Raw genomic sequence first — 12,418 nt, 5'->3', positions numbered from 1 at the left:
TCATTGCCATATGTGGCTTAATAAGAGAGCTTTGGGCGTTTAAATGATTTTCCAAAGTGAAAATTAGATAGAAGGGGGGGGTACATGGTTTTTTTCCAAAATTTTTTTGTCTCCGATTCGAACCAAATTGCTGTCAGTTATTGTATAGGATGAGTTGAATTCAGGTATAGTAAAAGTTCCGGCCATTGAACCCATTTTTTGCTGTGGGAGCCAAAAATATGGATTTTTTGTTTTTTTGCGAATTTCTCTAAAACGGAAAAATCCAGGTAAATTTTTTTCGGCTCAGAAGAAGCGCCTTGACAAGAGCAATCCACCGGTGCAAAATTCATTGCCATATGTGGCTTAATAAGAGAGCTTTGGGCGTTTAAATGATTTTCCAAAGTGAAAATTAGATAGAAGGGGGGGGTACATGGTTTTTTTCCAAATTTTTTTTGTCTCCGATTCGAACCAAATTGCTGTCAGTTATTGTATAGGATGAGTTGAATTCAGGTATAGTAAAAGTTCCGGCCATTGAACCCATTTTTTGCTGTGGGAGCCAAAAATATGGATTTTTTGTTTTTTTGCGAATTTCTCTAAAACGGAAAAATCCAGGTAAATTTTTTTCGGCTCAGAAGAAGCGCCTTGACAAGAGCAATCCAACGGTGCAAAATTCATTGCCATATGTGGCTTAATAAGAGAGCTTTGGGCGTTTAAATGATTTTCCAAAGTGAAAATTAGATAGAAGGGGGGGGTACATGGTTTTTTTCCAAAATTTTTTTGTCTCCGATTCGAACCAAATTGCTGTCAGTTATTGTATAGGATGAGTTGAATTCAGGTATAGTAAAAGTTCCGGCCATTGAACCCATTTTTTGCTGTGGGAGCCAAAAATATGGATTTTTTGTTTTTTTGCGAATTTCTCTAAAACGGAAAAATCCAGGTAAATTTTTTTCGGCTCAGAAGAAGCGCCTTGACAAGAGCAATCCAACGGTGCAAAATTCATTGCCATATGTGGCTTAATAAGAGAGCTTTGGGCGTTTAAATGATTTTCCAAAGTGAAAATTAGATAGAAGGGGGGGTACATGGTTTTTTTCCAAAATTTTTTTGTCTCCGATTCGAACCAAATTGCTGTCAGTTATTGTATAGGATGAGTTGAATTCAGGTATAGTAAAAGTTCCGGCCATTGAACCCATTTTTTGCTGTGGGAGCCAAAAATATGGATTTTTTGTTTTTTTGCGAATTTCTCTAAAACGGAAAAATCCAGGTAAATTTTTTTCGGCTCAGAAGAAGCGCCTTGACAAGAGCAATCCAACGGTGCAAAATTCATTGCCATATGTGGCTTAATAAGAGAGCTTTGGGCGTTTAAATGATTTTCCAAAGTGAAAATTAGATAGAAGGGGGGGGTACATGGTTTTTTTCCAAAAATTTTTTGTCGCCGATTCGAACCAAATTGCTGTCAGTTATTGTATAGGATGAGTTGAATTCAGGTATAGTAAAAGTTCCGGCCATTGAACCCATTTTTTGCTGTGGGAGCCAAAAATATGGATTTTTGGTTTTTTGCGATTTTCTCTAAAACGGAAAAATCCAGGTAAATTTTTTTCGGCTCAGAAGAAGCGCCTTGACAAGAGCAATCCAACGGTGCAAAATTCATTGCCATATGTGGCCTAATAAGGGAGCTATGGGCGTTTAAATGATTTTCCGAAGTGAAAATTAGATAGAAGGGGGGGGGGTACATGGTTTTTTTCCAAATTTTTTTTGTCTCCGATTCGAACCAAATTGCTGTCATTTATTGTATAGGATGAGTTGAATTCAGGTATAGTAAAAGTTCCGGCCATTGAACCCATTTTTTGCTGTGGGAGCCAAAAATATGGATTTTTTGGTTTTTTGCGAATTTCTCTAAAACGGAAAAATCCAGGTAAATTTTTTTCGGCTCAGAAGAAGCGCCTTGACAAGAGCAATCCAACGGTGCAAAATTCATTGCCATATGTGGCTTAATAAGAGAGCTTTGGGCGTTTAAATGATTTTCCAAAGTGAAAATTAGATAGAAGGGGGGGGTACATGGTTTTTTTCCAAAAATTTTTTGTCGCCGATTCGAACCAAATTGCTGTCAGTTATTGTATAGGATGAGTTGAAGTCAGGTATAGTAAAAGTTCCGGCCATTGAACCCATGTTTTGCTGTGGGAGCCAAAAATATGGATTTTTTGGTTTTTGGCGAATTTCTCTAAAACGGAAAAATCCAGGTAAATTTTTTTCGGCTCAGAAGAAGCGCCTTGACAAGAGCAATCCAACGGTGCAAAATTCATTGCCATATGTGGCTTAATAAGGGAGCTATGGGCGTTTAAATGATTTTCCGAAGTGAAAATTAGATAGAAGGGGGGGGGTACATAGTTTTTTTCCAAAATTTTTTTCTCTCCGATTCGAACCAAATTGCTGTCATTTATTGTATAGGATGAGTTGAATTCAGGTATAGAAAAAGTTCCGACCATTGAACCCATTTTTTGCTGTGGGAGCCAAAAATATGGATTTTTTGGTTTTTTGCGAATTTCTCTAAAACGGAAAAATCCAGGTAAATTTTTTTCGGCTCAGAAGAAGCGCCTTGATAAGAGCAATCCAACGGTGCAAAATTCATTGCCATCCGGAGCCGACCCGGAACTCATCCAGAGCATACCCGGAGCCGACCCGGAACCTACCCGGAGCCGACCCGGGACCTACCCGGAGCCGACCCGGGACCTACCCGGAGCCGACCCGGAACTTACCCGGAACCGACTCGGAACCCACCCGGAGCCGAACCGGAATCCACCTGGAGCCGACCCGGAACCCATCCGGAGCCGACCCGGAACTCACCCGGACCCGACCCGGAATCCACCCGGAGCCTACCCGGAATCCACCCGGAGCTGACCCGGAACTCACCCGGAACCTACCCGGAGCCGACCCGGGACCTACCCGGAGCCGACCCGGAACTTACCCGGAACCGACTCGTAACCCACCCGGAGCCGAACCGGAATCCACCTGGAGCCGACTCGCAACCCATCCCGAGCCGTCCCGGAACTCACCCGGACCCGACCCGGAATCCACCCGGAGCCGATCCTAAACCTACCCGGAACCGACACGGAGCCGACCCGGAACTGACACGGAGCCGACTCGGAACCCACCCGTAGTCGACACGGAATCTACCCGGAACCCACTTGGAGCCGACCCTGAGCCGACCCGGAACCCACCCAGAGCCTATCCTGATCCCACCCGGCACCGACTTGAAGCCGACCCGGAACCCACCTGGAGCCGACCCTGAACCCACCCGGCCCCGACCTGGAGCCGACCCCGAACCCACCCGGAGCCGACCCGGAGCCGATCTGAAAACTTCAGTTCTTCAGTGCCATTGTCGATATGTGCAAAGTTATTGCGCATGCGGTATCGTGAAGCTTTTTAAAAATTTTGATTGGCTTGGTCTCGGTAACTTACTAACTTTTCCTGTCAATCCTCTCTTCCTCTTGTCTACCATTCTGTGCTACCATTCTTTTTTCTTTCTTGTTTCGTGTTCGAGAGTTCGTGTTCTTGTCCTTGTCCTTGTCTTTAGCAAAGTGTAAGTAACGTTTTGTAATTCTTGGTTGGTTTTTTTAAAATAGATATTATTTTAGTAAAAACAGGTACAGTACAATGTCTCTGTACTGGTGCCAATGCCATTTTCTTGCATAGTTTGGAAATAAAATTTAAAACTTTTTTTTTTGTTTTTAGTGACAAATGTGGCAGTAAATGATGACGAAGAGAAGGAGAATGAGTTTGATGAGTATGTTATCGTTAGCGTTCCTTCAATCAAAGATATGATACAGAAAATGACCGATACGCAATCACGCAAGGTTCCAGAAAAAGTTTGGAATGGTTTTTGTGACCTTCGAAGATATATAAATAACATTTTAGTTTTTCTAGCATTCATGTACAAACTAAAATATCCGACTATCTTAAGTAGTTTATACATATGTACATATGTGTTTTTTTAATGATGAATTTATAAATACATATGAAAATAAATTTATTTCCTCTAAATGTAACCATATAAAATACATACATATGTTAAACGTATTTTTGCATTGTAAAAAAAATAGATAAAATGATTAAAACATTTTAAAATAAAACCTCGACTTTCAGGTTTCTTGTTCTAAATCAGAATATAAAATCAGGGATATAGATATGTATAATTAATTAATAATTCTTATTTTTTGTATCTCTTGTGTATCCAATCGAATTTCTTTTTTTTTTAAATTGTATCTTTATAATTATTAATCAACTTAAGTACATAATATTTTTCTATTTTCTATTTCTTATATATTTTTGTCTACATTTTATGCAATCGATTTTGTGTTTCTTTCTCAAAATTTGAAACAACTGCTTAAACCATAAAAATGTAAAATAGTAAGGAATGGGTTTGATATATGCAACACATTATACACATAAGTGACAACATCTACAGAACTGATTTTGGCATGTTTCCTGTATTTAAGTTAACTTTTTCAGCTGTTCTGCAGTTAAACGTGCCAACGAACATTTCCTAGAACGTTTTTGATTTATTCGTCGTGAATTAGTGTAGAATGAAAACGACTTTGGCCATTATTTAATAATTATAAAGGGGTATTCCAACTTTCAAATTTGACGCATGCCTACTAGATCGGAAATCAGCTGTTTACTCACGTTGTTATCTGTCACATCTGTCAGTATTGTCAAAATAAATCCACAAAAAAATTTTCATGTTTGTGTTACAATAAGCCAACATTTCAGCTTCGCAGTTACAAATTACAGCAATTTCCACGGCACATACGCAAACACCGAGAGATACAAGGTCGCAACCTGTATGTTTTATGTCAGCTTTCGTCGCGTTAACTCTCATGATAACCAGCAGAACCGCTTAAAAAAATGGCAACGGCCGAGTTCAATTGGCGGGAAGACATTCTGACCAAGCTACAAGAAAGGAACAGATTTCAAACGAATTGCTTCCAAGACTTGATAGCACAACGTAAGTCGCCGCACATAACCTCAAAGTTTGTTTTGACATTTCGCTTCCAGACAATAAGATCTTCGATAATGCAAATGCCTTAAAATACGAAAATTTACAATTGTCGATACAGAATGAGAACCTGCGGTCGCAAGGGGACCGCGTCGGGGGCGGCGACAGCCGTCTCCACGACAAGATCCAGGGTCTCGAGCAGAAACTGTTGACCCAACAGGAGGAACTGACTGAATTGCACAGGAGAAAAGGCGAGAACTCACAACAAATCATCGACCTGAACGCAAAACTCCAAGAAAAAGAGAAACTTCTGGTCACGAAAGATATTAGGTTAGTCGCGGCGAAATCGTGAACGTTGTTAGAATTTTTTTCTTCAACAGTTTGGCAGAGAACGCGGCCAAGATGGCGAGCCTTCAAGCCGAGATAGCGCTCTTCACCAGGAACAATAACGAATTGAAGGTGCTGAATGAGGCGCTCAGAGATGAACACCAGGCTCTGCATCTGGCGTACACAGCTCTAGAGGACAAAATAAGAAAAGCACAGGTACCATTTAAATTTAGTGCAAAGTGGGTGCGCAATCACGCAACGAGAGAACATCTAAATTCTTGTTATTATGTAGAATTGGCCGCAGTCCAGTTCCAGTTTGTTTGAAATATTGGATGACACTCGCTTGTTTTATCCGTATGCGTTTAAATCATTTATTTTTTAGGATGAAAATAGACAGTTGCTAGATCGGTTGATGAAGTACAAGACTAAAGACGCGGACAAGATGAACGAAGAAAACGAGAATTTCCTCAAGTAAGTTTGCTATTGTGGGGCCAAAACGGACGGTGGTGGATCTGCTATTACCCTCCTAACGAATTTTATTACAGCTGCTACTAACTTGTTTGTGCTTTGCTGGCGTCTTCGCTTGGCTTTTTGTGTTGTGGTTTTTTTTTTTTGGATTGGTTTTTGTGTAGAGATTTCCAACTAAAAATGTTAAAATTCTACAAAAGTAAAAGTATTTTGTGTCAAAATCGTTTGTTAACGACGAGCGTGTGGTCGGTACCGAAATCGGAAAAATGTTTGGACCCTCGCCAAACGATTGGTGTAAAATGCGGTCTCATTTTATGTAAACAAACCGCGTGTATTTATTGAAAGTTGCCACATCAGAAGAGCAATTAATTTTGAAAACACTTTTAGACGAGATAAGAAAAGTGCAAATACATTTTTAACGTAATATTTATTTAAACTTGAAATTCCTGATAAAAGTGATTTATTTTATATTTAAATTTGCGTCATCCTTCATGCAAAATAGCTTACTAGTCTGACTTGAAAAAATAAACGAATTTACATTCATAAAGTTTTTGAAAACAGTCCCAAGTATTGTAAATTTCTAATTTGTGAAATTAGAGAAATTCTTCAAAAACCGTTTAAGGCGATGGAATCGAATTTCAGAAATTTGTAAAAGATTTTAATTCTTTGTTCTTTTTTTTTTCTTTCGTGAACGAAGATCTTTAGGCAGCCTCAAAGAGAAGAGTACACATCACGTGGTGTCCAACCCAGTTGATTGTTGTGCAAGTCATAGGACCGCCCATGTACTTCTTCGTTTGAATTTACTCCACAATATTTTAGACACAACTCTAAAGATTTCTTTCTGTTAACGTTTGTGAAGCACTACCCAAAACAACACAAGGAAAATTTCAATTATTAAGTCTACGATTTGTACGTTTTTTCTTGAAAATAATTTATTCTGTTATAAGAGAGAATTCGGGTTTTATTTATTTTTTACAAATGTTACTCAATTAGTAAAATTAGTAAGAGTGACTGTTGTGACAGTTTGAAAATAAAAATTAAATTATGTAATGCCAGGCTCTCAAACAGCTTTTATTTTTATTATTGTATCATTTGACATGTTTGCTTTCGTCGGAAATGATTCAAATGGATTTCGATGGTTTCTTATTAAAAAAAAAACAAGTTTTATTCACGTTTCAAATTTTTTATTCAATGCTCCAGTGCAATTTTTCAATGATGTGAAATGTAAAAAGTTTAATCAAGAGATTTTTGTTGTGAAAACATATTTTTTATATTTCTGAATTACCTAATTGTGAATTTTGGTTATTGCAGCATGAAAGCCTAAGAATCTTTATTGTTTTCAGCTGTGTCACTTTTGTTTTTTGGTAAACGAACATCCTAACATAAAGTTATGACTGTTGAAAATAATAATGACGAAAATGCATACAAAAAATTAGTAGAATAGTTTGTTTTCACCATTTTATTCAAGGTCAATGTATGTAATCAGTGTCACACAAGAAATGTCAATTTTTCAACAACAATTACAAAAACACCAGTGTGTAAAACTTTTTTTTAAGCTTATGTAGCAAGTAGGTACAGACTGCAGCGCCACTCGGTACCTCCACTACTTTTTTGCCACGCCCATTAACCTTGACCGCGGCCATTCAAGTTCATCAACCCGGTTAGTGGGCGTGGCAAAAAGTGGTGGGGGTACCAAGCGACCCTATTCTACCCTTAAGATGACCTAATTAGTATTTACGAGATCCACGATCTCCACATTGCACAATGCAATATAAATATCCATTTTATTTAACAGCGGAAACAAGTTTAATAGAACTAAAACACTGATATTCAGTATCGTAATTGAAACGACTGTGGTTGTGGTTTTGGTTTTTAAATTCCGACCAGAGCTTCTATTGTCATTCGCAAAAATGAATTTGTCTTTTATTAAAAAAAAAGTGGAAAAACATCATCGTAAAATTTATTTGACACGTGTTTCGTTTTATTTGTAAATTAAAAAAAAAAGTTGAATTGTGGAGTATTTTTACATAACCTTAAAAAAAACAATTTGATGATTCAGTCCTACGACTCGTAAAAACTGTATTGGTTGAATGTTTTGTGTATGTATGTCATCTTTTTTTTTGTTTTTTTTTTTATAAGTGTTAATTGAAATGAAACAGAATAAAGACAAATCGTTAAAAATAGTGAAAGAATTTTCTCAGAAGAGAATCCATCCATCCACTAACCAATTATAAATGGGAATCTAGTCGGAAAAGTTAAGCCGAAAAGTGAAAAATAAATTGCGTGTTCTGTTAGAAGCCTCAAAGCTTGTACAGTTATTGTCATTACGTGATCATAAAATATCTCGTTTGCAATTTGAATTATGCGAAAGCTGAAACCGAACACTCTTCGTTGAGGCAACGGTCGTAAATGATATACGAAGAAACGGCCATCATGAATATCGGAACAAAAGCCTTATTACGGTGAAAAATTTCTTGTATTAATAGGTAACCTTATCCTTGTGCTTTATGCGGCCATTTCCAACTCCGGACGATATTAACGAGCTTGTCAGTTTCCTCCCGTGGTGTCTCTTTCCGTAAAGCCGGAGAGGTCGTCCAAGATCAACCGAGCCTTCTCAGGGGTCGCTACGATCGGTCAGTCAAAAATGACACAATTTCTTGCCGGTCGCGTCAAAGAGTTGCTTCTCGTGACGAGTTCGGGTCAAAACGGACCCGTCCTCCACTTGTGTCCTGACACACCAAACCTCTCAAACCAAAGTCCAATCGGTCAGTCAAAAAAGACACAATTTGTTGCCGGTCGCATCGTGACGAGTTCGGGTCAAAACGGACCCGTCCTCCACTTGTGTCCTGACACACCAAACCTCTCAAACCAAAGTCCAATCGGTCAGTCAAAAAAGACACAATTTGTTGCCGGTCGCATCGTGACGAGTTCGGGTCAAAACGGACCCGTCCTCCACCTAACACCCCAAATAATCCGCATGTGTTTTTAGTTTGTTTCTGTCGCATTAGTTTTGTTTTGTACGCATGACGATTCGCTTGTATCACCTGATTTCCAGCGAAGGCACCAAGCACTTTCCTTCAGTGCGCAGCACTTTCGGTCTCTTCAGGTACGTTGATTTTGGTAAACGTGGAGTGTGGCTTCGGCGCACTCTTTTCACCCTCGATCGGTTAAGACTCCGACGATGACACACGTCTTGTTTTGCAGAAAGAGGTTCGCCAAGATGCAGAAGGAGATCGAGGAGGCTTGCAAGGATACGAGAGGAGTCTCTCCGGAGGACTTGCAGGAGGGGTTCGGGCCGGCCAGTCAGTCGACGATACCTACCAAGGTCGGAGTGAAATTCGTAAGTCTCGCTGTGACGTAACGCCAACACTACAAATCCAACAAGTGTACAAAAAAAAAAAACTACTTGTAATGATTTCGTAACGTCATTTCCACACTTGTGTGGTTGCGTTTAGTAATTTATTACAGTTGTAGAGAATTTTTACATGCACTAGTAAAGGTTGTGACTATTTTTCATCGGTTTTTGGTAAAGCTGATGCTTAAATCAAGACATTGGCGTTATTTTGACACTTATTGTTAATTCATTTTTAAAAATAAGCATTTCTAGAAATGGTTTTCACTGTTGATGTATTCACAACAATTGGTATACCATCAGTGTCTTGTTTTGTATCCAGAAGAAGTGGTATGTCGTGTTTCTTCACAGCATTGTGGAAGAGTGGTTGAACGCTTTTAAATACTGGAAGTGTAGCTTAAGGCAAGTCTACTTAACTTCTACAGTAACTACACCAGATGTTCAACGAAACCACAGACTTCCGTGCATGGTTTAATCCAACAAATTAGTAAATCGGAGTTAACAATTAACCTTTTTCCTTCCCTCTTCAAAATTAATTCCCCTCATTTTAGGACTTTCCAATAAATCCCAAGAAAAATCCTTTAAAAACATTACATTTATACCCTTTCAAATATTCGTTGATTCAAAATCTCCTACTCCCGATTTTTGACACGCAAGAAATATTTTTTTTTTACTGATGAGGCATGGTTTCACCTTTTTACAATTGTACGAATTTTCGTTAGACTTGTTGGGAATGTAGTGTTTGGTTGTCGGCCCTCGGAGACGATTTTAACGCTTTGTGCGATGCAGGATGCCCACGACGGTGAAGTCAACGCGGTGAAGTGGAGTCCCGTTGATAGACTGGTGGCGACTGGAGGTGCCGACAGAAAGGTCAAGCTCTGGGAGATATCCAAAGGTCAGTTATAGCACTGTCCGATTGTCGTGTACGTCCTCCATCCATCTGTGAATTGTTTCGATTTTCTGATTTGTTGAATAAATTGTTCATTTTGTTCATCTGTGTCCGTTTTTATTTCATTTTCTCTTTTCGTTGCGGCGACTGGACCGACTCACGAAGTCTCCACTCGTCGACAATTCGGGGCTCGGTATCACCACTCAGCACCACTTTTCTCGTATTGTCTCACTATTCTAGGAACGTGCGAGAGTAAAGGCATACTGGTAGGAAGTAATGCAGGTGTGATGGCTGTCGACTTTGATTCTTCCGGTACTTTGATCTTGGGTGCTTCCAACGACTACGCCAGCCGAGTTTGGACCGTGGCAGACCAGCGTTTAAGGGTGAGTAGAATTTTTACAGTGGAGCAAAGAGGTCGCTCTTTGTCCCGTTCGCTCCGCACGAACACCGGCGTCGTTACCACCTCGTGATGGCGTCATTAGACGCAATTATGACCGTAACGGTGCTACCACCTGAGAAAAATCCGCTGATGGGTGCCCCAAACGCAATTAGCGGTTCGACGCCAGATGGCGCAAATTTCAAACGAATTTTTTTAATCGGAAACTTCCAAATTGTCGAGGCACCTCGGCGAAGTATATTGGTAAGTGGAACAATACGGGGCCACGAGTACCACCTTGTGGCACGCCCCCCCAGATTAATACAGATCGTTATCGGAGAGTCCGTCTGTCAGGAGATAACTTCTCGACGATGTATCTGTTACAAACAGGGCCCATGAATAATTCAAGTGGAGTCTGTGCCACGTTCTCATAAACTCTGCCACGAAAAATCTTGACGCGGCAAGAATTTCATTTCGGAAGTGCGTCTGCATGCTCGGAAATCTATTAATTTGTTGCGTCTGTCGTCGACTCGTCACGGCATGTTGACGTGATGTCTTGGCAGTTGTTGGTCTACCGAGTGATAAGCAGCTTTGGGAGAACTAATACGGTGAACCCTTTCTGAAATTATGTTTGAAGTCTGTCTGATGCGAATTCACCTGATGAGGAGTTATGTGGAGTACAATGTTGGATTATCCACGTAAGCGGGCTTCAGGTTCATCAAGGAACTGTTCGAAAGTATCTGAGCATTAACAGTCGAAGATCGGGGAGTCAAAAGTTGCAAAAAAAAGTGGAAAAAAAAAACGAAATAAGAGACTTAAAATTTTTGGAATGGGTTGACCAGAAAAAGAAACAAAACACCAGTAAAAGTAAAAAACAACTTCAAAGTCTTGTTTCCACTGTAATTTTGTCAATGAGGAAAAATGTCGAGTAGTAAAGGCGAAATGTTCTGTTTATCTCACGCATTTCAGACATGTCATTACTTACTTTACCGCACGGCGTGCGGTAATAAATGTTTTAGATCATGTCATGCGGTAAAGAGTGGAAAAAATGGAGGAAAACTGTCTAATTGATATTTCGTGATTTTTCAGGGACGAGAACTAAAATAAAAATTGACGCTGCTGTTCGTTTGTCTGAAGGCCGATTTTTCTCGCAAACTTTCACAAAAACGAAAATCTAAATTTTAGCGTTATGTGGTGATATGTGATTACGCAAGTTTGGCTCAAGGCCTCGTTGTGCAAACTTCACATGCGTACGACAATATCCATGTCCCACTCGTTGCCCAAATAACTATTTTAACAACACATTTATTGCATTGTACCTGTTGGGAGTAAGTATGAGAATAAGATTTTTGTTAAAAAATAAAATAAAAACCATTTGTCTGATTGTTTTTATCGTTTCTCGTCGAAAAACCGTTCCCCTTTATTTATGTAAATAAAAGTAAATACTACTATGCTATTTTAATTCTGGCAAGAAGATCAATCTTATTTGAAAAAAGAAAGTTTTTTAGTTGCGTTGGAGTACTAAAAGTTTATGACATTATATAATTATAGAATTATACAGAAGATGCAGTTAGACTCGGCGTTATGACCTAGGTGAACCTCACTTCACCTCATGGCCATGACAGTGAATGTTAATTTCAAATCTTTCAATGGAAATTATTAATAACTCATCTTGAAAGAAACTTTGGAGAGGTCGAATGTGATCAATAAACACACAAAATAGTTATTTACATTCGAATACGGTAGGGATATTTTACAGCTAGGTTAAGCACTCGGCTTCGCCTCGTATCTGATTAGCTGGAGCGGTGTAAAAAATACCGTACGACATTTGTATTAGACTTTTCGGCTGACCAAATGTTTTCTTTTGCACTCTCGCAGATTTTTATGAAATAACAAATGACTAACTTTTTAACATACAGAGCTGCCAACCCGATAGGTTGAATTTTCCCTATTATGATTATTTTTTAGTAAATAAAAAAAACACTTATCGGAAAAATAATACAGGGTGTTTCAAAATTGGCGAGTTCCGTATTC

The 12,418-nt window shown here is 39.2% G+C and overlaps 1 protein-coding gene across 3 annotated transcripts in view; it reads left to right on the top strand.

Moving 5' to 3' along the window:
* Nucleotides 1–4,640: 4,640 nt before the first annotated feature.
* Atg16 (Autophagy-related 16) overlaps nucleotides 4,641–12,418 on the top strand; it is a 196,769-nt gene continuing 188,991 nt past the window's right edge. Inside the window, exons 1-8 of one of the 3 annotated variants that reach the window (XM_069055619.1) lie at nucleotides 4,641–4,981; nucleotides 5,032–5,302; nucleotides 5,353–5,515; nucleotides 5,682–5,770; nucleotides 8,823–8,873; nucleotides 8,972–9,107; nucleotides 9,909–10,014; nucleotides 10,249–10,391. In XM_069055619.1, the coding sequence (XP_068911720.1) occupies nucleotides 4,882–4,981; nucleotides 5,032–5,302; nucleotides 5,353–5,515; nucleotides 5,682–5,770; nucleotides 8,823–8,873; nucleotides 8,972–9,107; nucleotides 9,909–10,014; nucleotides 10,249–10,391 (1,059 nt within the window). In that variant the 5' untranslated portion in view covers nucleotides 4,641–4,881. The remainder of the gene's footprint in view (nucleotides 4,982–5,031; nucleotides 5,303–5,352; nucleotides 5,516–5,681; nucleotides 5,771–8,822; nucleotides 8,874–8,971; nucleotides 9,108–9,908; nucleotides 10,015–10,248; nucleotides 10,392–12,418) is intronic. The other 2 variants (XM_069055620.1, XM_069055621.1) reach the window with 2 other exon arrangements.

This window comes from Tenebrio molitor, chromosome 8 (genome assembly GCF_963966145.1).
Source record: "Tenebrio molitor chromosome 8, icTenMoli1.1, whole genome shotgun sequence".
Lineage (NCBI taxonomy): Eukaryota > Metazoa > Arthropoda > Insecta > Coleoptera > Tenebrionidae > Tenebrio > Tenebrio molitor.
The sequence above is the reverse complement of the archived record's forward strand: the minus strand, read 5'-3'. Positions and strand labels throughout refer to the sequence as shown.